This window comes from Zeugodacus cucurbitae, chromosome 3, assembly GCF_028554725.1.
Source record: "Zeugodacus cucurbitae isolate PBARC_wt_2022May chromosome 3, idZeuCucr1.2, whole genome shotgun sequence".
Lineage (NCBI taxonomy): Eukaryota > Metazoa > Arthropoda > Insecta > Diptera > Tephritidae > Zeugodacus > Zeugodacus cucurbitae.
Genome location: NC_071668.1, coordinates 59754164 through 59779843, shown reverse-complemented (window position 1 = coordinate 59779843; position 25680 = coordinate 59754164). Strand labels below are relative to the sequence as shown.

Sequence of the window (25680 nt, the reverse complement as noted above, 5' to 3'; positions counted from 1 at the left end):
TTAGACATTGTTATCTTCTTATGGTTTTCCTACAAATTTATCTACATGTAGATAACAGAAAACAATGATGTGTCAAGCTTTACAGTGTAGGACACATATAAAGACAGGGATTTACGGTTATTATTTTATATATGCAGTACAGTACAATACATGGTGTTCAGTATACCAACTATAAATTTGAAGTGGGTTCGCTCTTTTTTATAAATATTTTTTCTAAGCCAGATAGGGTCGACGGTTTTTATGATCTAATGCTTATTGTAGATTTTATTTTGTATAGTAAATCGATCTTAATCAGCGTTTTAATCGACCAAAGGCCGGTTAATTGATCAATTAGCTCTAGGGTGAAAAGGCTATAAGCAAATACTAGAAAATAAATAAATTCACATCATTTATGCACCGATAAAAATCAATTTTTATTAAAAAAAACTCACTTATCTTATCTTAATATATGTTACTACTTACACAATCATAATTTTGAAAATTTTTCTACCTTCAACCACACTTTGTCCTGTGGCACGAGTACTAAACTATATTTTGAAACTTCTAATTCTGTTGGTGTCTTCTCCGATAAGCTGAAGCGATAAGATTTGAGCAACGTTATAAAACCAACTCGCACTTGCATACGTCCAAAGCGTAGGCCAATACAGTTACGTGGTCCATCGCCGAAACTGAGGAAAGCTTGTGGATGACGTTTTTCCACTTCTTCCGGGTTGAAGCGCTCTGGGCGGAATTCTTCTGGATTCTCATAGATTTCCGGATCGTAATGTATCTCTTTCATTGGTATGTAGATGTGTGTGCCCTTCTCAAGTGTGATATCCGTATCAGGTATTTTGTAATCATCAGTGGCGACACGTGTGAGAGCAGCGAGTGGTGGATATTTACGAAGAGTCTCTAAAAACGATAAAGAAATATGATGAGGTGATATGAGTGTAATGAAAAAGTTCATGATATCAGCTTACCTGTTATAACTTGATCTAAATATGTCATCTCCATCATTCCTTCATAGGTCAACTCGCCATTATGTTTCTCCAAAACAGTCAAAATTTCCGCTCTCAACTTCTCTTGTATTTGTGGATTCTTCGCTAACTCAAATAGCCCAAACGTTATATTACTGGAGCTGGTCTCGAAGCCAGCAATAAAAAATATGAACACCTGTGCCGCCATCTCTTCCATACTTAGTAGAGGCGCGCCATTCAAGTCTTTGGAATTTTTCATCTCAATTAGCAGATTAATGAAATCATTACGTTGTATGTTTTGCTCTTCACGCACACACACTGTATCACGCACCAGTCGAAGTACGAAATCCTCCGCGCCTATTGGAAAGTGGCTGATATTGAACATTTTCAGATAATTGAATATTGCGGGGTATGTGATCATAAATGTACGTAGAGTTACAGAATAATAATTTGGATAGAAGTGATCAATTCCTAAGCGACGAAATTCGACATTCGGATCTTTTAAGCTATCACATTCAACACCAAAAGCACAATGAGCAATCACATCGGTTGTAAAGCGTCCCATAAAATCGTGTAGTTCTACATCACCACTTGGCGTCTCCGTCAAATGTGCAGCGAAAGCCTCTTCCAATTGATCTGCCACTTTTATCACCGTGGAAAACATATACTTCATTTTCGCCGATGTGAAGGTCGGTGTTAGCTTCGTGCGCAATGGTCGCCACTTCTCACCGGCGACGCGAAAGAGATGCTGATGGAGAAATTCGTCAGTGCTCTTACGTCGTTCAAAGCGATCCGTAAATTTGTTGAAATCTTTCAGTAATATGCACTTTACCAAGTCCAAATCTAATATGACAGCTATCGGTTTGGTGAAAACGTATGTGCCTGCTAATTTTGCTTTACCATGAAACTCTCGGTAGACTTCGTTCAAAAGTTCCATTTTATGTATGGTTTTTATTTGGAAGATGGTGCCAAAAAGAAAATTCATTTTCAGCTGCGGCACTCCATGCGACACCCAATATTGATAGCTATGTCGTAGATAGGTGAACAGTAGTATTAAAAGTGCGAAGCAAGTAAGTAAAATTAAATCCATTTTGTATATAACAATTTTTTGCACCGCTGCAATAAATTTCTTTCTCTCATTCACTGTAAAGGTCTTTATATTTCAATTTATCTAATTTAACGCCTTTTTCTTTGTAAGTTCCGCGACAGTTGGCTTTCGAGTAATGTCTAACGCCTGGCTTGAAAGCAGTCGCCCTTTATTAGGTACACTCACTTTGAGAGTATTCCGAAAACTGACTAAGTAAAGGAGAATGCAAATATGGCCAATGCTCCACATGCGAACACTTTAGAGTGGCAAACTTCCAGCCCCTTTGCTTTTACTTGCACAATAAACGTTATTATTATGTAACTGTAATTAATGTAGAAGTGTGACCATAAATGTAAAAAACAAAAATTATATGATTTACAGTAAGAGGAACGCTGTTTACAATGACGTTTGCGAGCGCATTTGTGAGTGTACTTCATGAAGTTGTTGTTTTGTCATTATACTCTCGTAACCTGTTGCACAGAGTATTATAGTTTTGTTCACACAACGGTTGTTTGTGTCACCAAGAAATAAAAGAGTTAGATATAGGGTTATATATGTATAAATGATCAGGATGACGAGTGGAGTTGAAATCTGGATGTCTGTCCGTCCGTCTGTCCGTCCGTCCGTGCAAGCGATAACTTTAGTAAAAATTGTTGTATCTTAATGAAACTTAGAAACATGTTCCTTGGGACCATGAGAGGGTTGCTTTCGAAAATGAGCAAAATCGGTCCACTGCCACGCCCACAAAATGGCGAAAACCGAAAACACATAAAGTGTATAACTAAGCCATAAATTAAGTTATAACAGTAAAATTTGGAATAAAGGATCGCACTAGGAAGTGGCATATTTGGCTGTAATTTTTTTGGGGAAGTGGGCGTGGCCCGCCCTCAAATCGGTTATTTGTATATATCTCGCAAACCAATGAAGCTATATAAACCCAACTTTCTGCAGTCGATTCTCTTACGTACCCCACCACACACCATGAAAATAGTTGAAATCGGATAATAACCACGCCCACCTCCCATACAAAGGTTAGGTTGAAAATTACTAAAAGTGGGTTAACTCACTAAAGAAAAACGTCAGAAACACTAAAATTTCACATAAGAAATGGAAGATGGAAGCTGCACTCAGATTTTTTTACAAAATGGAAAATTGGCGTGGCATCGCCCACTTATGGGTCAAAAACCATATCTCAGGAACTACTCGACCGATTTCAATGAAACTTGGTTTGTAATAGTTTCCTTACATCCCAATGATATGTTGTGAAAATTGGCCAAATCGCTTCACAAACACGTCAACTTCCTATATACCAGAACTTTGAAGACGATCTGAATTGTTTACTTTACAATATATAAAGTAAGCACTAGTGAAGATATCGGTGCAGAACTTTGCACAAATACTATGTTTATAGTGTGGCAGCCCCATTCTAAAAATCGTCAAAATCGGACCATATTTTTTCAAGGCCCCATATATCGAACATGAGGACCTCGGTGCTTCTAATCTAATATTAGGGTTTCCAACTTTCAATGGACTTTATATAATATATATGACGAATATATGGGTCAAATTGTGTGTTATATAATATTAATTAAGTTAAATAAATAAATTGCGAGAGTATAAAATGTTCGGTTACACCCGAACTTAGCCCTTCCTTACTTGTTTTGTTTTCCATTTGTATAAAGTATATAGCTTTATAAAATGTTATAAATTATGAGATTAAAATTCATATGTATTCTTAGTGTCTTTCATTTGACCGAAAACAAGTATGCGAAAGGTAAATAAAAATGAGTAAGGACGGGCTGTAAACTGACGGCGTGAGAACTATACTTGCAGATTGCTGATATGATATTTATCAAATTTTTATTTCATCTATTAGAGCGGAACGTACTGATCTCTTTCACAGAATCACTTTTCTATAATATTAGTATGTATGTATGTGATTGGCGTGGAAACCGTTTAGCCGGTTATAGCCGAATCGATGATAGCGCGCCACTCCTCTCTTTCCATCGCAGTTCGGCACCAGTTGGAGATCCCAAATGTAACCGGGTCGCTCTCCACCTGGTCTCCCCAACGGAGTGAAGGACTTCGCCTTACTCGGTTTTCTACGGCGGGTACTGCATCGAACACTTTCTGAGCTGGAGTGTTTTTGTCCATTCGGACAACATGACCTAGCCAGCGTACAGCTCATCGTTCCATCGTCTGCGGTATTCGCCGTTGCCAATGTTCTGAGGACCATAAATCTTGCGCATAATTTTCCTCTCGAAAACTCCCAGTGTCGTCTTATCTGATGTTGACATGTTGACATCCAAGCTTCTGCACCATAAAGCAGGACGGGAATGATAAGCGACTTGTAGAGTTTGATTTTGGTTCGTCGAGAGAGGACTTTACTGTTCAATTGCCTACTCAGTGCAAAGTAGCACCTGTTGGCAAGAGTGATTCTGCGTTGGATTTCGAGACTAAGATTGTTGGTGTTGTTGATGCTGGTTCCCAGGTATACAAAATTATTTACGACTTCAATGTTATGACTGTCAACAGTGACGTGGGAGCCTTGAAGTGAATGCGCTGACTGTTTGTTTGATGACAAGAGATATTTCGTCTTGTTCTCGTACACCACCAGACCCATACGCTTCGCTTCCTAATCCAGGCGGGAAAAAGCAGAAATAACGTCGCGGTTGTTGCTTCCGGTGATATCAATATCATCGGCGTACGCCAGCAGCTGTATACTCTAATATAAGATAGTACCTTCCCGATTTTGCTCTGCAGCTCGTATTATTTTTACCAGCATCAGGTTAAAGAAGTCACACGATAGTAAGTCACCTTGTCTGAAACCTCGTTTTGTATCGAACGGCGTAAAGCCAGCTCCTTTTCGTGCTATCGATAGCACGATAGTTTAAAATCGTGTGTGTGCTTAGTACTTCAATGAAAGTCCAAATGGTGACACAAAGCGTTGTGTGTCAAGCGACGCGTGCTCTTATAGAGAGCAGAGCAACATTTTCTAAGTGCTATATTGCCCAAGTGTCGTATGTGAAAGCAGACTCTGAGCCTGATACTCATATGCTACAGGGGTTACAGGGGGTAGGGAAAGAAAATTGTGGCCACATAATTGTCATACCGGAACGAACTCGGAAGAAAATGTAAACAACTTTTTGTTATTTATTGTTTTCTTCAAGCAATCGTTAATTAAACAGAACTTTATTTAATCTCCACTGTTTAAGTTTAGTCAATTTCATGATTTTGTTCAAGCGAAAAATAAATGTATTAATTAAATAACTGGCTTTTTAGGGGCTTAAACACCTTTTTTTCTTCTTAATCAAAACTGATTAAGACGAATTTAGACGTTTTTTTCACATTGGATGGGATCATGTATAGTAGTCCATGTAAGTGAGTAAAGATTTTGATTGCCATTCACTTGGTAGTGGCTAGAAACGATTCCTCTCCACATGGTTCAAGCAGCTCACGAATTCCGAATTTAGACCAAGTATCCTCGGAGTGGCCAACAAACAGTTGTTTGAAGGCGAGCTAAATTGAGAAGGCGAACGCGCTTCTGCGGTTGTGCATAGTTTTAGAAACCCACCACATAAAAACGAATTACCAATGAAAATGGACGGGACGAGGACGGAAGAAGGTGGATCCATGTGGCATTTACTACAGCGGTCATTTAAAAGAGCCGAAATTCAGTGTGGGATTTGTGGAGGGAGAGAGAGACTCCGTCGCCGAGTCCTGGCATCCACCCCGGTGAATGAACCTCAAGCAACTTTGTTGCGAGAGTTTAAAAATGTATAATAGCTGATCGATTATCGAGTAATCGGCAGTGCGAAGGGCAAAAACTGGTTTCTCAACTAATATTGTAATTGATCAATTAATCTGGCTGTGCGAAGAGGCTACAACGTTGAAAAATAATAAGAGTTTTTCGATCGGCTAAATGAAATGCTATCAATGTATATGTACATATATACAGCTAGCCAAGAGAGACAGACATATTGAAAACTGATATGTTAATATTCGGCTATAATACAGCCTCGCGTTCGAAAAATTATATTAAATAGTGGCAATGCGAACATTTCTGTCTATTACGTTTTACTGCATCTCCATGTGTATCTCGCACACAGAAGCTCGGTGAGTAGTATTTACGCGCAATAATTAGTTTATCATGTTATTCAAGAGGCATTCGTGTACTGCTCTTTCTGATTGAAATGCCTTTGCTCAATTAATGAGGCTTAATTTGATTATATTCTCGCAGCGGCAATTGCAGGTCTCAGTTCATACAAAAGGGACGCAAATACCGCAAGAGAAAATATAAGAAAAAAATTCGAAAGAAGTCAGGGAAAGCGAATAATTATAGAGGTGCTCAAAAGAAATTTTATTTCCAGTTAAAGCACAGTAAAACGCAGCGCCAACAGATTAACAAACATAATGAGCTCAGATAATTGTAGGCAGTTACTATGAATGATAAATGCTAGTATTCATTTTACACAATTGCCAGCATACTCATTCTAAGTGACTTGGTTATGAATGATATATTTTTCTTAGTAAAATATCTGAAATCTTTAGAAATTAAGCTTATCTAACAGACAGACGCTGGGTAAAAGGGCTTTTGTCTGGCGGCATTTACTTTCTCGGCATAAAGAAGTGAACAAATTTTAAATGTTTCCACATACACGACAGCACACATCACAGTAGAGAAAATTATCTAACAGCCTAACAAACATTGGAATTGAAATTCTCAAACGTTGGAGGAAATATTAATTTTCAATTTGAACATTCAACATTTATGCAATTTGAAAATCAACATTTTCTAAAAAGTTTCTCAAAGACTGATTCACAAATTTGTTTCCATCATTTTACAATTTGAGAAAAACGATTTTCTCGTTACATATTTGAGAAAATGTTTGAAATTTTGACATTCTCAAATTGGGAACAAAAGAAAATTTCTGCTAAAACTGTGTATTTTAGTTTGAGAAATTAAAATGCCTTTGAGAACGAACGTTTGAGATTTGAAATTAAGGTTCATTCTTAAACGCATCTCAATTTGAGAATCAACACAAATGTTTGTCGGGAGAATTAATACTTTTATACATTTATCTGCATAAGTCTTTGCAAATTGTAGCAGTTATCCCTGCTGTCATGCCTTTACTTAGTTTAACAGAATAAACACTTTAAAAAATCGAAGAAATCACTTCTTATAGTAGGTTTTTCAGTTATAACAATTTTTTCCGGGAATGCGCTTGAACCGCAAATTTTTCAGACCTCAGTCTTCCAATATATAAATAAAGTTGTCCTCTGCAGCGATTATATCAGTTTTGAAATGTACTTACATAACAAATTTATATAAATAATAACAAAATAATAACTTCTGTAAAACATTCTGCATTATGTAGAAACATGTACAAGCATCTAATAATCTAATTCTAATATGTGTTCAAATTCAGCCTCCATGACGAAACATCACCAAACGGTCTGAGGCTGATCGACTTCGCCGGGGCCCGAAATATGGTCATCTGTAGTACTAGATTCCAGCATAAGAAAATCCATCAAGCTACTTGGCTGTCCCCGGATCGAATCACTCGCAACCAGATCGATCATGTTGTGATAGATGGACGACATGTCTCCAGTGTTTTTGATGTGCGTACGCTTCGTGGTCCCAACATCGACTCGGACCACTATCTTGTAGCAGCTAAGATACGCACCCGCCTCTGTGTAGAAAAGCGCACACGTCAACAAACACAAGGAAGGTACGACATCGAGAAGCTGCAATCACAACCGACAGCCGAACGATTTTCTACTCGACTTGCACTTCTGCTCTCTGAGAGCACTCATCAGCATCTCGGTATAAGGGAGCTGTGGGACGGCATATCAAACTCCTTACGTACAGCTGCAACCGAAACCATTGGCTTTCGGAAAAGCCAAAAAAACAGCTGGTATGATGAGGATTGTCGTCTCGCAGTGGAGAGAAAACAGACTGCCTACCTCGCAATGTTGCGATCGACCGCAACACGAGCGGGATGGGAAAGATACCGAGAGCTGAAGAGGGAAGCGAGACGCATTTGCAGAAAAAGAAAGAAAGAGGCCGAAATGCGTGAGTATGAAGAGCTTGACAAGCTGGCCGACAGGGGTAATGCTCGAAAATTTTACGAAAAGATCCGGCGACTAACTGAAGGTTTCAAGACCGGAGCACACTCCTGTAGGACCCCCAGCGGTGATCTAGTGGTTGATGACCAGAGTATACTGTGTTTGTGGAGGGAACACTTCTCCAACCTGCTGAATGGCAGTGAAAGTACAACACCAGGGGATGGCGAACCCGATTCCCCAATCGACGACGATGGAACAGATGTTCCATTGCCCGACCGTGAAGAAATTAGAATAGCAATTACCCGCTTGAAGAACAACAAGGCGGCGGGGCCGATGGATTGCCGGCCGAGCTATTCAAATACGGCGGCGAAGAGCTGATAAGGTGCATGCATCAGCTTCTTTGCGAAATATGGTCGAAAGAAAGCATGCCCGACGATTGGAATCTCAGTGTACTCTGCCCAATCCACAAAAAGGGATACCCCACAATCTGCGCCAACTATCGTGGGATAAGCCTCCTTAACATCGCTTATAAGGTTCTATCGAGCGTACTGTGTGAAAGACTAAAGCCCACCGTCAACAAACTGATTGGACCTTATCAGTGTGGCTTTAGACCTGGAAAATCAACAACTGACCAGATATTGACCATGCGCCAAATCTTGGAGAAGACCCGTGAAAAAAGGATCGACACACACCATCTATTTGTCGACTTTAAAGCTGCTTTCGACAGCACGAAAAGGAGCTGCCTTTATGCCGCGATGTCTGAATTTGGTATCCCCGCAAAACTAATACGGCTGTGTAAGTTGACGTTGAGCAACACCAAAAGCTCCGTCAGGAGCGGAAAGGACCTCTCCGAGCCGTTCGATACCAAACGAGGTTTCAGACAAGGTGACTCGCTATCGTGCGACTTCTTTAACTTGATACTGGAGAAAATTATAAGAGCTGCAGAGCTAAATAGAGAAGGTACAATCTTCTACAAGAGTGTACAGCTACTGGCGTACGCCGATGATATCGATATCATTGGAAACAACACCCGCGCCGTTAGTTCTGCTTTTTCCCGCCTGGATAAGGAAGCGAAGCGAATGGGTCTGGTGGTGAACGAGGACAAGACGAAATATCTCCTGTCATCAAACAAACAGTCAGCGCATTCGCGTCTTGGCTCCCACGTCACTGTTGACAGTCATAACTTTGAAGTTGTAGATAATTTCGTATACCTAGGAACCAACATTAACACCGATAATAATGTCAGCATGTGTATGTGTTGTTCGACGACATAGACATAGTCCAGCGAATAAAAAGACAGCGGCTACGCTGGCTGGGTCATGTTGTTCGAATGGATGAAAGTGCCCCAGCTCTGAAAGTTTTCGATGCAGTACCCGCTGGTGGAGGCCGAGGAAGAGGGAGACCTCCACTCCGATGGATGGACCAGGTGGAGAAGGACCTGTCTTCACTTGGTATTACCAATTGGCGCCAAACCGCCAAAAGGAGAGATGCGTGGCGCACTGTTGTGGACTCGGCTATAACCGCGTAAGCGGTTTCTACGCCAGTTAAGAAGAAGAATATGTAATAACCTACTTCTAACCAATTCGTGTCTCTAAATTGTTCTCTTCCACGTAGAAATGTGCTAAATTTAAACTTTTAGCGCCTAAAAGTAGACAAGAGAATATTTGCTGCAGTAGATAAATGAAAATGTAATAGATGGTGCAGTGCTTTATTTTTAGCATTTCTCATAAGACATTTCTAAAACTAAAAAAATGCATTATATTAAGGAAGGGTAATTTCATGAATTGCATGCAACTCAAGAATACAATAAAATTTAGAAGATTGTGAATACGTTGAGTACGAAATACAAATATATCTACACATACCTATATCGTACATTCCAAGGGCAACTAAATGGATGTAGATCGTACCATCTTGTGACATAGAATATGGAAGGGAGAACAAGAAGACATTTGAAATTAAGTGGCTTTACAAACTACAACTTTGCTTCCGCCGTTTTTTTTTTTTTAATTGAAGGCTTTTTTTTGTATAAAAACGGTTACAAATGCCGATGAGCCTCAGCCGCACTTTTCTTCAAATTAAAAAAGAAAAGCAAAATTTCCCTTCAAATGCCGAGAATTCGGCTCAAAAAGTGATATTTTCGGTTGAGAATAAGTTTGGGATACAAACAGATCTCTACAAATATTTTGTTGTGTTAATGTGACACAAATGTCCAAAATCGAAATAAAAAAAATCGATTTAATCGACCAGCGGTTGATCCAAGAGACATCTATTGGAAAACGGCGAAAGCAAAGTTAGCATAAATAAGCATAAATAATACATAAGGCGCTTTAAGGGCTTTCTCCACTTTCCTACCACTTCAAAATTACTTAATCACAATTCAATCAGCACCACTCAACCAAATAATCTTTTCTTGCGGTAAACAGAGCAGCTATTCAACCAACTGGCAAATCCACACGCTTCACATAAATAGAAAAAAGTTGAAAGAAACGAAAAAGAGAAAAGCACAACAAAGCACGTAAAAATTCGCATTGGAAATCTGTTCGCGTATTTTAGGTGCCGATTTGTGCACCGCATTTTTATTATTCCCGCAATAAGCGAAAGCAAAAAAATATGCAACTGTTGTTGTTTGTTATTGGTAGTGTAAAATTTCCACCTTCGTACAATAGCAGTAGTACGAAAATTGTTTTTATTTTTATTGAATTTGGCAGTAGATGCGATTATAGTTGTTATTTTATTTTTATTTCGCACATAGTTGTGATTCTATTGTTGTTGCTTTTATTATCGCTGGCATATGTACGTTATTTTCTTGCTGAACTCAAACACAAGAACACAAATATATACAACACCAAATGCAGATTGAAAATATTGGCGTAAAAAATTCACTTCGCACATGAGCTTTTATGAAATTTCGCCAACGAATTTTTTTGTTGCTTTTGCTATTCAGACTGATATTTTTTGTGTGAAATAGCTATAAATGCAGTAAAATGCATGGCTGCACGGTGCATCGGAAGCAGTAACAACAACAATAATAGCAACATCAATGATAATGTCAGCCGTAGTGGCAATAGCAGCATATGCGCCCAAAAATATGTTAAAATTTTTATTGGAAAGCTTTTAAAATTTATTTCTTTAGCAACGTGCTGCAAATTCTTCTTATTTTTGCATTGCAACAACAATTTCTTGATTTTATGCCTTCTCCGATCTTACTCTACTCTTTACATGTTCAATCTTACAATAACCAAGGCATACCACCGCCGAAATATTGCTGGCCAATTTGCAATTCTAACATCGAAGGATAAAAAATATTCATAAAACGTCTGCTTTGAAAAATGTTATACGTACATGACGCCGATAAATTATTTGAATTTAAAACTCATTTTTAAAAATTGTTTACTTTCAATGGACGCGTTGGGAGCGTTTGTTTTTATTTAAATACATATATATGGTTGCCAAATATTTCCCATCTGCATTTTTGTCTTTTGAATTTCGCGGCTATGTATAAAGCGCTACAGAGCTCGTATCTGGCAATACTGTACATCTTTGAAAGGTCTTGGCTTAACCTATAAAACTACGATGTATGATTAGTTTGGATATTGCGTTCAACAGTTATACTAGACGTGGAAACATGGATTTCACTAACACCGAAATTCGCGCAATTTTAAAGTTTTCTTTCATTAAAGTCAAATCCGCTAGAGAAACGTTCCGTGAGATTAATGATGTTTTGGGGAATGGTACTCTATCACCTCGAACTAAGGAAAATGGTTTCGACTCAAAGCGGGTGAAAACGACACCATGAATAAGTCAACCGGCGGAAGACCTGTGACGACGAATACCGATCAAATCATTGAAAAGATCGAGTTAGACCGGCATGTGGGCCATCTCGTGACATCGCCCAGGAGAAGGGAGTTAGTCACCAAACCATTTTAAACAATCTGCAGAAAGCTGGATACATAATAAAGCTTGATGTTTGGGTGCCGCATGATTTGATACAAAAAAACCTTCTGGACTGAATCAACTCTTACGATATGCAGCTGAAACGGAAGGAACTAGACCCAATTTTGAAGCGGATGGTGACCGGCGACGAAAAATTAATCATGCGGAAACGATCGTGGTCGAAGGCCGGTGAATGGCCGGTGTGTTTGGTGGGATTGGAAGGGTATCATCCACTATGCGCTGCTTCCATATGGCCAAATGCTTAATTCTCCTGCGAACAACTTGACCGCTTGAAGCAGCCATCGACCAGAAGCATCCAGAATTGGCCAACAGGAAGGGTGAAGTGTTCCACCAATACAACGCCAGACCGCACAGTTCGTTGATGACTCGTCAGAAGCTACTGGAGCTCGGATGGGAGGTTTTATCGCATCCACCATATAACCCGGATATAGCGCCAGTTGATTACCACCTGTTCCTGCCCATGGCGAACGCCCTTGGTGGTGTAACGTTGAACTCAAAAGAGGCTTGTATAAAGTGGCTGTCAGAGTTTTTCGCAAATAAGGAGGTGGGCTTCTACGAGGGGGTATTATGAAGTTGCCGTCTAGATGGAAACAGATTATCGAACGAAACGACACATATTTGAACTATATCCGATCACTGTGACACTTCTTATAAAGCATTGAATAAATAGCAAAAAAGCGGAAATTAATTGTTTTAAAACTATCGTTTTATTTGAAGTATTTACTGAAAGTTCTTTCAAGAGATTTTGTATGAATCATTAATGTCAACCATGGCGTATGAGTAACTATCGGGCTTATATTCAATAAGCAATATGTCAAACGTTACTGAGTAGTATATTTTTGTTGACCTTATTTTGTAAATTATATGTAATTCGCACTTACCGCTCAGATATACTCAAACCATATTCATTATCTCTTTCAACTATAGGAATGCAATATGCCATACAAAATAAGAAATTCATCGCATCACTCATACGCCATGGATCACCAATTTCAAAGTATAATTATGTAATATATACAGTGGGACTTCCATAACTCGAAGATCTCCATAACTCGAACTTTTGAACTGGCAATAGCGTTTAGAAATAAACCTTCATACGAATTTCCCTCCATAACTCAAACTTCCCTAACTTGAAATTCTCCATAACTCGAACTCTTAATTTGGCAATATAAACAAAATTTCATACCATCTTTCTTCCATGAATCGAACTTTTCGACGAGGGCATAATACAAAAAAAATGAAGATTTTAAAAGAGTCCATCGTGTAACATGGGCATGAGATGCAGACGTCAAGAGTCAAACAATAGCAAAATGTAACAAACAAAATTAAAGAATACATATTTTAATGTATTTAAATAAAACTTTTTTCGAAGTAAATAACTACAACTGTGGGTAAATCTATAGTTTAGAGCTTTTTGAAAAATTTATGTTTTGATGAAAGTTTTATAACTCGAGGTCTCTCTATCTCGAAGTTCTTTTGTGGATTATGGTGATTGGAGTTAGAAAGTTCCACTGTATATATATTTGGTGAAAAATGTGAGTATTCATCTATATTTCGATCTGAAACACACATGGAAAAAATTACCTACATTTAATGTTAAAATTAATTATATTTGATTTTGAATATTTATATACACTTTCGCGATGAGTTTATCCAAACAGAAGAAGTTATATATATTAAAATATTTCCAAGTAGACCTGTTGAAAGTACCAATGAAAACACGCAACATTTTTATACTCTCGCAACAAAGTTGCTAAAGAGAGTATTATAGTTTTGTTCACATAACGGTTGTTTGTAACACCCAAAACTAAGCGAGTTAGATATAGGGTTATATATACCAAAGTGATGGTACGGGTGAAGAGTGGAGTTCAAATCCGAATGTCTGTCTGTCCGTCCGTCCGTCCGTCCGTCCGTCTGTGCAAGCTGTAACTTGAGTAAAAATTAAGATATCTTGATGAAACTTGGCACACTTATTTCTTGGCACCATTCGAAAATGGGCAAAATCGAACCACTGCCACGCCCACAAAATGGCGAAAACCGAAAACACCTAAAGTGCCATAACTAAGCCATTAACAAAGCTATGGAAATAAAATTTGGTATGAAGGGGCATATTTGGATGTAATTTTTTTGGGGAAGTGGGCGTGGCCCCGCCCCCCAATTTTTTGTACATATCTCGCTAACAAATAGCGCTATATAAAAAAAACTTTCAACAGTCGTTTTTTTAGCCAATTCTTAATACAGTCCATAAATTAAAGAAATCAGATAATAACCACGCCCACCTCCCATACAAAGGTTAGGTTGAAAATTACTAAAAGTGGGTTAACTCACTAACGAAAAACGTCAGAAACACTAAATTTCACATAAGAAGTGGCAGATGAAAGCTGCACTCATATTTTTTTACAAAGTGGAAAATGGGCGTGGCGTCGCCCACTTATGGGTCGATTTCAATGAAACTTGGTTTGTAACAGTTTCCTTACATCCCAATGATATGTTGTGATAGGCCAAATCGCTTCACAACCACGCCTACTTCCTATATACCAGAACTTTGAAGACGATCTGAATTGTTTACTTTACAATATATAAAGTAAGCACTAGTGAAGATATCGGTGCAGAACTTTGCACAAATACTATGTTAATAGTGTGGCAGCTCCATTCTAAAAATCGCCGAAATCGGACCATAGGTTTTCAAGGCCCCATATACCGAATACGAGGACCTCAGTGCTTCTAACCTAATATTATGGTTTCCAACTTTCAATGGACTTTATACAATATATATGACGAATATGTGGGTCAAATTGTGTATTATTAATATAAATAAAGTTAAATAAATAAATTGCGAGAGTATAAAATGTTCAGTTACACCCGAACTTGGCCCTTCCTTACTTGTTATTTATATTTTTATGCTACCCACATTTCACTTGCTCTCCTATTTCACTAGTTTGACGTTTTGACCAACTTTATCATTGGAAGTTTGTATAAGTGTTCATAGCAATTGTGTTGGAGCACCACTTTGTGCAACAAGCACGTGAACGGCATATGAAAATAGTTTTCAAACAGCTTTTAGCGTTAGTGGTTGTGGTTCTGGTGATAGTGGTAGCAGTTGCCGTTCCACTAGCCTGACTAGCTAAATTGGTTAGAAAATTATACGAAAACGAAAACTATAATTAAAATGAAATTAAAAACTCGAGCAATTGTAAGCAATAAAATTAATTGTGCAACCTTGATTCACAGAATAATAAATAAACAAACAACTATAGACATTAGTCATTGGAGTAGTATCGAGCGTATACATAACATATTATGAGGGAACCCCTTTTGATATGCACATATCACGGGAATATTTTTATGAAATAAATATTTATAGCAGATATAAATGAAAGAAATGCTATTGATTTAAAGTAAATTAATTCTAAAATAGTCGATAAAAAATGGAATAGAAGAAGAAATTAGTGCAGATTTTCTGCTGTTAAAAGACAACCACCACATTACCGAGATCCGCAATTAACAATAGCAATCTGTTGATAACCGAATAAAATAAAACGAAATTCGCTTTAAAAGCCTATATTTATTACCAACTTCGCATCTCCTCTTCACCGCTGTTATTAATGGATGATTTTTATATTTCTGTTTACAAGTTTACTATTTAAAAACTTCTAAGTAAAAACTCAACACAAAGCCTACAAACTTTTATAATTTTATTATGTTCACGAAATGAAAACAAACAAAACGCCCCATGTGTATCTTATCACATAATCGCTCACGCACTGCTTCCGCGAAGTGATTTGATTGTTGTTTTCTTTAATTGTTTTATTATCACGCCTATACCAACGATTAAAGGGATTACCGCTTAAGCCAAATGTTTACAGATTGTCGCTGAATGTGCGCTGTAAATTCATGATAAAAACTATTATGAAAATTTTATTACGACGAGCATTAATGTGTGCGATTAGTATACAGATGTGTTGTTAATTTGCGCGATAAATTACGAGCGATAAGCAATGATGAATGTTGAGGCACAATAAAAAATTAAAAATAACTTAAAATTTCTCAGCGTAAGAATATTATTATTTCATATTATTTCCTTCCGTTTTCCAAGGAGAATATGTTATATATTAATTGTTTCGATTTATACTAAAATTAAACACTGAAAAAAGAGAGTTTCCATCATCTTTATTATATATTATTATATTTTTTTCTAATGATTCTACCGGAAATTTTGTTTGATTCAATACCCATTACACAACAATATATACAGCATTATTAAAATATATATGTATGCCATAGTAAGATATACGTTTTGGTTTAATTTTCTTTGAAACAACTGTCAATGCAATGCTAGGACATGAACTTGAACAAATTTCCGTATTATATAGCAAAGCTATTACAATATCAACTGCACATGACTTCTTGGTTTGGTATAAAGTAAGTGACTGATCACTTTGATGATATGTCACTTTAAGTTAATGAAATATCGGGAAAATTATATTAAATATCCTTTCGATTGGATATAAATTAAACACGAGTAGCATTCGCCTGGAAAAGCCTTGGAGAATGGCGCATACAGTATAGACTGACATAATTAGGCATCAATCATTTTAATAGCCTTTTCGCACAGCTAAATAAATTAATTAACTAAAATTTTAATTGAGAAACCAGCTATTGGCTTTCTCACTGCCGGTTCCCGATAATAGATCAGCTGTTACACGTTTTTGTCTTCATTTTTTATAAGAAGTTGGGAAATTTCATCAATTCATGCTATTTTGTTATTTCTTTCCAGCAGCGGCATCTACCGTCGAGTAGCGTGAACAACAACTTAATTATAATTCGATTAAGAATTAATGTAAAAAATTAAATTTTCTGGGTGGTAAATCGATCTACATCAGCGGTTTATTCGAGCAAAGCCGTTTAATTGATCAATTAGCTTTTGTGCGAAAAGCCTATAAGGTAGCTATTTTTTTAATTTCTTTCAACGGAACATCACATAAAATTCCAAACGTTCAGTTAATTCAGAGACTATTCATTTAAAAATAAACAGCGAGATTAATATATTTATAAATAATACTAACACTAGAAGATATATATTTACTTAATTTTTGTATATTGGAAAAAAATCAGGGAAAATTCCAACAGATTGACAAAACTTGAGACCGATTTATTTACCTTATTGGCTATATTGCATCTAGGATATGATTTATAGTCGCGAATAATTGAAGTTATTGGGAAAACTAATTATATTTATTTAGTAAAGATAATACTTGTATACCTTCGATTAACCCAAAACCATCTTAAATTATGTGACAAGAAATTGATGCCAAGTTCTAGAATAAGCTCAAGTAGTGATGGAGCCTTGAGAAATATTTTTCCCATTTTTTTAGCTCTCTGAATACTCGCTATAAGAAAATTCTTCTTTCTGTTAAGAAAGGCCATCTCGTCAAGACTCCCTTTAGCTGAACCCGTCAATATGCACTTATAGAATATGACTATACAACGAGATGATCATAAGAAGAAATAAGGAAGGGCTAAGTTAGTCCGCTTTCGACGATTTTTAGAATAGGCTGCAACACTAAAATGCAGTATTTATATCTTCACTAGTGCTTACTTTACATAGTAAAGTAAACTATTCAGGTCGACTTCAAAGTTCTGGTATATAGGAGGTAGGCGTGGTTGTGAACCGATTTGGCCTATTTTCACAACATATCATTGGGATGTAAGGAAAATATTACAAATTAAGTGTCAAGTGGTTGAGTAGTTTCGGAGATATGGTTTTTGACCAATAAGTAGGCGGAGCCACACCCACCTAAACTTTTGTATACCAATTTGGGTGGAGCCCTTCTGTGCCTTCTTTATAATGAAATTTAAGGTTTCTGGTGTTTTCCCTAACTGAATTAAAGCATTTTTAGTAGTTTTCAACATAACCTTTGTATGGGAGGTGGGCGCGGTTATAATCCGATGTCCTCCATTTTTGGTTTGTATAAGGTAGTACCTAAAAAGTACCTACCTTAAGTAGTTTACGAGATATGTACAGAAAACTTACTAGGGGGCGACCCACTTCTCCAAAAAAAATGATATCCAAATATGCCCATTTATGGAACGATCCTTTCTACCAAATTTTATTTCCATAGCTTTATTTATGGCTTAGTTATGGCACTTTATGTATTTCCGTTATGTGAACAAAGCTATAATACTCTCTTAGCAACTTTATTGCGAGAGTATAATAAGTAGCATATGGTATATATGATAGCATTCAGGCGTCAAGACAGACTTGCTACTAGATGCCAGTTCAGATCATTACCTAATTAACGATTTGCCATAGGTTCACACAGCTGAGAACTTATATTGCAAACAACTGTTGAAGAAGAAGATATATATGGGACAATATATTAAAATCATATTTCCAGCGACACCATACGACTAACTTATATGCCACTCCTCGATTGAATTTTAACATTAGTTTAGTATCACAGAATTCTTCTCGATATATTTTTGGTAAGTTTCTTATGGTTTTTGCTCTTTTTGCTTTTCATTAAATTTTGGTTTGTATTACAGAAAATTGACAAACTAAAAGCAACTATGGTATATATATGCAAAGTAAGATGCAAGTTCCAGGTACTAAACGAACTTAAATTGCCGAAACTAGTACAAATACAACTTTGGCAAACTGCACGAGACATAAAGCAAACAGCTCAAGTTACAAGTAAATAGTTAAAACTTTAAGTGCGAGTGTTATTGTTGTTTCTGTTACGAGTGTTGCTGCCTTAGAAGGACTACTCCAAAGTTGGTCGGTTGATGCTGATGTTTAAACATTATATTACACCAATATTTATATACACTAGAATACGTAAGCTAAAATCAGCTCTCAGTTAGCAGCAAGCGGTAAGCAAAGGTATGAATGTAGTTAGAGATGCAGTGGAGTGCTGAATTTAACTGTAGTGCCATAATAAATTCCATTCAAGCATTCAACATTCACTCAATGCTTGTGGGCTTTGTGGTGAAACTTCTAGTTAGTATTTCAGAGTATATTCTGAATTTGTAAATATATATAGAGGTGCAGTATGGATTGGTTTATCGCTTTGCCATGCATAGCAATGAGCCGTGAAATAGTATTGCAAGCAGCTATTAGAGTATATAATTCTAGATATACACACAAATATATACAAGATTTACACCTGCTACAGCTGACTCAATGCAGAAGCGAAGGGAGGCCACCTCATTCCTATGGCTGTTGTAATATTGGTTATATACCTAAATGTTGAATGTCGACGAAGTTTCTCTACCGAAAAGTAGGAGTACGTTGAAAAGATTTTTGTGTTTTTAAGCAATTGCTTGGTTAGTTGTTTTTGACACCCGTCAGGCGAAACAAGTAGGGCCAGACACAAGCGTTGATAGTGCGTCTCTTAGCTCGAATTACAGGTGAAAAGGTTCAACGTAAAATTTGAAGTCGTTAAAATGTAGCGAGTGTTCACAAAAGCGCTGTGGTAAAAGCAGTAACATTACAAGCCAGAAAAAAACAGAATTTAATTTTTTTATCGAAAGCAAAGCTGAAAGATTTATAAGATGTACATCCAAATGGAAGTTTCCACAAAGTCCGCTAGAGTCATCCTTAAATATAGTATAAGGTCTGGGGTAATTTCTAGGCTGAAGTTATCTAACATATTACCCGATATCTGTCGTATAAAGCCCATCGGATGTTTGAAAAACGTATTATTAGGTATCCTTCGGTGTTGGGGTCTTCATGTTCGATGTCTGGGAGCTTGAAATCTCATATTCCGATTTCAATAATTTTGAAAAAAAAGTTGAAATGAAATGAAACCTTCTGTTGAGCTCAGATATCAGTTCTGGAAACGTTTGCCTCACTACTTCAAAGCATCTTTGATTCAATTTCCTACAGCATGTATAGGTATATCTATATCTATATCCACTCACACGAAAACTTCATACAATTTAAGTGTAAAACCAATATAAAAATACATTATCGTATGCTCACATGCATAGCATGTAAATGCTCGCACTTATGTGTGGCAGTTGGTTTGAGTTTGACATGCATGTTCTCGAGCATTCCTGCTCGTTGAACTATTTTCCCACGCTGCAAGCATTTCAAGTTAATTAAAAGCTTTGCATTTTAATTAGAAATTTAAATATTCCACACAACTACTTGAAAACGTACATTTTCGATTTAATTTAATTTAGTTTCATTTGCGTAAAATAGTTTTCTGTAGTAATACAACAACTCTGCAATATTTTGGTTTTATTTCTCAAACTTTTAACAGGGAATTACCAAGGTGCTTACATGATATATGAAAATTTCTTAATTTTTGATACATTCAGTTGGTTTAAAAATTCAGTAGAAATTGTTTTAATTGCCACTTATCAAGCGGGTAAAATATTTATACGATTTCCTTAACTAATGAATTTTAAAAATTGATTTATTGCAATATTAGTTTTGCAAACATATTTTCCAAATGGTTGTCTTAACGAAATATTTTCTCAATTATTGGAGATAAAAAGAAATAGTATAAAACATTTTGTGAAATGAAAATCAAAATAAGAAAAAACGTTAACTTCGTCTGTACCGAAGCTAATATAACCTTCACAGGTGCATTTCTTTTAGTAACTATGTGTTTAAGCAAATCTAAAGACGTAAGAAAAAGTAAGTAAAAACAAGTAAGGAAAGGCTACGTTCGGGTGCAACCGAACATTTTATACTCTCGCAATTTATTTAGAGATTTACCTATATTTTCGGTGAAAAATTACCCTTAGGCACTGAGTTATTCATGTTTGATATCAAGGGCTTGAAAAGTCATGGTTCGATTTTGACAATTTTTCCTTAAGTGATGTCACAGCTGAAATACAGTATTTGTATAAAGTTTTATTTCGCTACTTTTATCGGTTCCTTATGTATACATTATAAAGTGAACGAATCAGAAGGATTCAAAGTAGTATGGGAAGTAGGCGCAGTTGTGAACCGATTTCGCCCATATTCCACCAGTGTCATCATGGTGTCAAGAACGTATTATATACCGAATTTCATTGAAATCGGTAGAGTAGTTCTTGAGATATGGTTTTTGACTAATAAGTGGGCGACGCCACTCCCATTTTCCATTTTGTAAAAAAATCTGAGTGCAGCCTCTATCTGTCATTTCTTATGTGAAATTTAGTGTTTCTGACGTTTTTCGTTAGTGAGTTAACCCACTTTTAGTAATTTTAAACCAAAGTTTTGTATGGGAGGTGGGCGTGGTTATTATCCGATTTCTTTAATTTTTGGACTGTATAAGGAAACGGCTAAAATAAACGACTGCAGAGAGTTTGGTTTATATAGCTTTATTGGTTTGCAAGATATATACAAAAAACCTATTTGGGGGCGGGGTCAAACCCACTTTTCCAAAAAACTTACATTCAAATGTGCCCCTCTCTAATGCGATCCTATGTTCCAAATTGTATTTTCATAACTTTAATTATGGCTTAGTTATAGCTCTTTATGTGTTTTTGGTTATCGCCATTTTGTGGGCGTGGCTGTGGTCCGATTCCGCCCATTTTCAAACTTAACCTTCTTATAGTGCCAAGGAATACTTGTTCCAAGTTTTATTAAGATATCTCAATTTTTACTCAAGTTACAGCTTGCACGGACGGACAGACGGACGGACAGACAGACATCCGGATTTGAACTTAACTCGTCACCCTAATCACTTTGGTATATATAACCCTATATCTATCTCGTTTAGTTTTAGGACTTACAAACAACCGTTATGTGGACAAAACTATAATACTCTCTTGAGCAACTTTTGTTGCGAGAGTATAAAAAAGAAAATATTTTACTTAAACAGTAATCCATGTCAAATTTCGTGAAGATATCACGTCAAATGCGGAAGTTTTCCATACAAGCCATTGATTTCGATCGTTCAGTTTGTATGGCAGCTATATGATATAGTGGTCCGATATCGGTAGTTCCGACAAATGAGCAGCTTCTGAAAAAAATAACATCTGCAAAATTTCAAAACGATATCTTAAAAACTGAAGGACTAGTTCGTATATATACAGACGGACAGACAGGCGGACAGACAGACGGACAGACAGACGGACATGGCTAAATCGACTCAGGTCAACATACTGATCATTTATATATATACTTTATAGGGCCTCCGACGCTTCCTTCTGAGTGTTACAAAACTTCGTGACAATTTTAATATACCCTGTTCAGAGGATAATAAACTAATATTCAAATATTTTATATAAAATATATTTGTAAAAATCACACATTTGGTCACTAATTAAATTATCTTTTACTTAATTACTACTAAATAAACACAATAAATACATTTCCACATTTATTTTTGGCTAACACCAATTTTAATTCTTAAATTTCAGTTTATACTTATTACGTAATATACTCGTATATCTATCTACAAATATGTTGCCTACATTTTGGCGCAAACTAAATATTTTAAGAGTTTGGAAAAAATACAGACGAAATTCCAAGAAAGAATTCTATCAACAATTTTATCTTGGGAAAAGCTTAAATATGCCTTTAGGGATATTATTTGCTAAATAGCTGCAAATGTATACTGCTAGTATATAGCTATATGGATTACGCTGCTTACTAGCTTTTAGCAGAACTACCTCTAGCGCGTTATTCCAGCAAGTTTGTAGTTTCGTTAAAAAGCTTGCTATATTTCATACTTACTGCTAGTACGAGCTTTCGAAAGCTTTACAGATGTACTAGAATCAAGCTTACTTAGCACCCAAACTACTTATTGTAGTATATTTAAGGACTTGTTTAATTTAAGCTTCTTTATTAAACTTTAGAAATATGAGCTTTAAACTTACAGAACTTTCACCAAACCAATATACTCACCTAAAATCTTTTAATTAATTTGACTCCATAATGCAATAAATTATCAGTTGATGAGTTTCTCTAAGTTGATGAGTTCTATCTGTACTTAGGATATGGAGGGAACACTTCTCGAGCTTGCTAAACGGGGACACCAATTCTATCGATAGCACGGAAGTAGAACCGAATCCACAGTCGTTGACGACAACGTTGTCATACCACTATCTGTCCATAACGAGGTTCAAATAGCAATTGCCCGACTTAAAAACAACAAAGTCACAGTCTATTCAAATACGGCGGTGAGGATCAGATAGTGCGCATGCATCAACTCATGTGCCAAATATGGTCGGAAGAACGCATGCCCTACGATTGGAACCGGAGTGTGTTTCACTCTATCGACAAGAAAGATGATACCGCAATCTGCGCACGCCGGATCAGTCTTGTAAATATCGCATGTAAGGTCTCATCAAGCGTACTATGTGAAAGACTGTAGCCCATCGTCAACAAATTGATTGGACCTTATCAGTGTGGCTTCCGACCCGTAAAAAGAGAATCAACACACACCAAATCTTTGTCGATTTCAGAGCTGATTTTGATAGCACAAAAAGGGAGCGCTTCTATGCCGCAACGTCTAATTTGGAGATACCCATACAACTTATACGGCTATGTAAGATGACTTTGAGCGCTACGACTAGCTCCTTTTGAATATGGAAGTACCCCTCCGAGTCTTTCGATACCAAACGAGGTTTCAGACAAGGCGACCCTTTATTGTGCGATTTCTTTACAACAAAGTCAGCCTTGAAATCAATTAGAGATCACTCTTGCCAACAGGTGTTACATTGGGCTCAGTCGGCAATTGAAAAGTAGAGCCCTCTCGCAAAACCAAAGTAACGCTCTATAAGTCACTTATCATAACCGTCCTAATGTATGCTGGGGAAGCATGGACAATGACCAATAAAGATGAGCACTGCTTAGGTGCGTTCGAGAGAAAAGTCCCCGAAGGTTTTATCGCACGCGATGCGATAAAAATACTGGGGTTGCGCTGGCTTGGGCATATGATCGAATGAAAAAGATACGATACGTTACCCCCTGGCGGCCGACGAAGAAAAGGACGACCGAAACTGAGGTGGAAGGATCAAGTGAATGTAGCCTTGGCGAAGCTTAAAACTTTCAACCTGCGCGGTCTATATATAAACTGTCAACTCACCTTAAAACAATAAATACCAAAAAATTATAAAGAAACAAGTAGAGAATACTGAAGAAAATTCACAAATAATAATCCAAAAATAGGATGAAATTCGAGATATCGGTCTTAAAACCCCAACCAAGTAAAAATTTATCAATAAATAATAAGTTTTTCTAATAATGCAAAAACAATCAAATAAACTAAAAAAAATAAGTTCTTAAACATCAACTATAAAATTTAACAACTCAAACTGACAACCTCCAATTAAGTTGTTAACCAAAGTTTATGGTTGAAATGTTTGCCGCAAAATTATCTTAATCACAAGCAAAACATCAGCTCTACACAATACAACTAAAGAAACAAGAAACTTTGGTGTACAACACACTTTCATCAGTATAAACAAGTAGTACATAAAAGTATTAACACCAACCTGAAAGCAAACACCAAGGACTACATATATATGTATATGTATAAGTATTTTCATAAGTGTACTATACACAACACTTTGGAGAATTTCAAACAAACTCATAACACTTAACTAAATACCTTAAACTAACCAAGCCGAGCAAACAAGAAAAGCCAAACCAAACCAAGTTGAGCAACTAACCGACCAGGCCAAACTATCAACACCAGAAATATCAACAAAACCACTAACTACAAGATGCAGTCATAATAATAATACTTGTAGCTGAAGGTACTTGTGTGTGCTGAGGAAAGAGCATGAAGAGAAGTTGAGTGTTAGTGAAGGAAATGGAAGCTGTGAAAGTGATGTATTCTACACTAAACCCATTATACTTAGGTGGCTGAGCATATGTTGATATAATCGTGTTTGCATATATGTATGTGTGAATATTAGTGTAGAGGTGTAAATGACGCCCAAAACACTTTTAAGCTGAGATTATAGCATAATAATAGGCGTTAGACCTACGTATAGCTAAATATTTGTGCAATGACAAGCATACTTATACATACAAATGTAAAATCTTGAAACAACAAAACTTATTAACATAAATTTGTATTCATATTTTCGCATGCACTTCGGTGGCGCCGCTTGATGAGCTTACCGCTCTCGCCCTCGCTCAATTCTGTCTTCACGTGCAACCACTACGTTTCTACATAGACTTGTGGCACCTTATTCTTTGTGTTGTCGACAAGGTAAGTTGAAAGTTTGGTTGAACAAAAGTTTGTGGCAAAAGTTTTGCTCATGCACCCATGGACACCAACTTATACATACTTCTAGGAAAGATTGTGCCTCAGCAATTGGCGCCTTTCGACGCTCTGTTTATAGTTGAACATTGTTGCTGTCTGTCGAATCCTCCACACATACATATATATATATTTTTTTTCAGTCATCTTCTTTGTACTATAATAGACTCGATAGGTATCTTCACCTTTATGACTAAACCATTTTGATGATTCAGAATATCTAAGAAATATAAATAAAATATATATATAAATATATATTTTAATAATAATAATTTTTATTCCTTCTGTAGTTATTTTTACACTCTCTCTATGACATTAAGTCAACATGAATTAATTTATTCCTTAAAATATCACTTGCTCGATAGAAGTATGCACGTTAGCTCATAAAAAAATT

The 25680-nt window shown here is 36.6% G+C and overlaps 1 protein-coding gene across 1 annotated transcript; it reads right to left on the bottom strand.

The window, feature by feature from the left end:
* Positions 1 to 385: 385 nt before the first annotated feature.
* On the bottom strand, positions 386 to 2265 carry LOC105216176 (probable cytochrome P450 6a14). The gene is made up of 2 exons (XM_011190537.3): positions 960 to 2265; positions 386 to 891 (listed from the first exon to the last, which is right to left on the bottom strand). Exons 1-2 carry the CDS (start codon positions 2044 to 2046, stop codon positions 467 to 469), a joined length of 1512 nt encoding a protein of 503 aa, XP_011188839.1. The 5' UTR covers positions 2047 to 2265; the 3' UTR covers positions 386 to 466.
* Between the last annotated feature and the right edge of the window lie 23415 nt (positions 2266 to 25680).

Excerpts from the sequence above, each read along its gene's own strand:
- LOC105216176 (XM_011190537.3), bottom strand. The coding sequence starts at position 2,046 with ATGGATTTAATTTTACTTACTTGCTTCGCACTTTTAATACTACTGTTC. Across the intron at positions 892-959 it reads TTTAGATCAAGTTATAACAG|AGACTCTTCGTAAATATCCA; the intron begins GTAAGCTGATAT and ends TATCGTTTTTAG.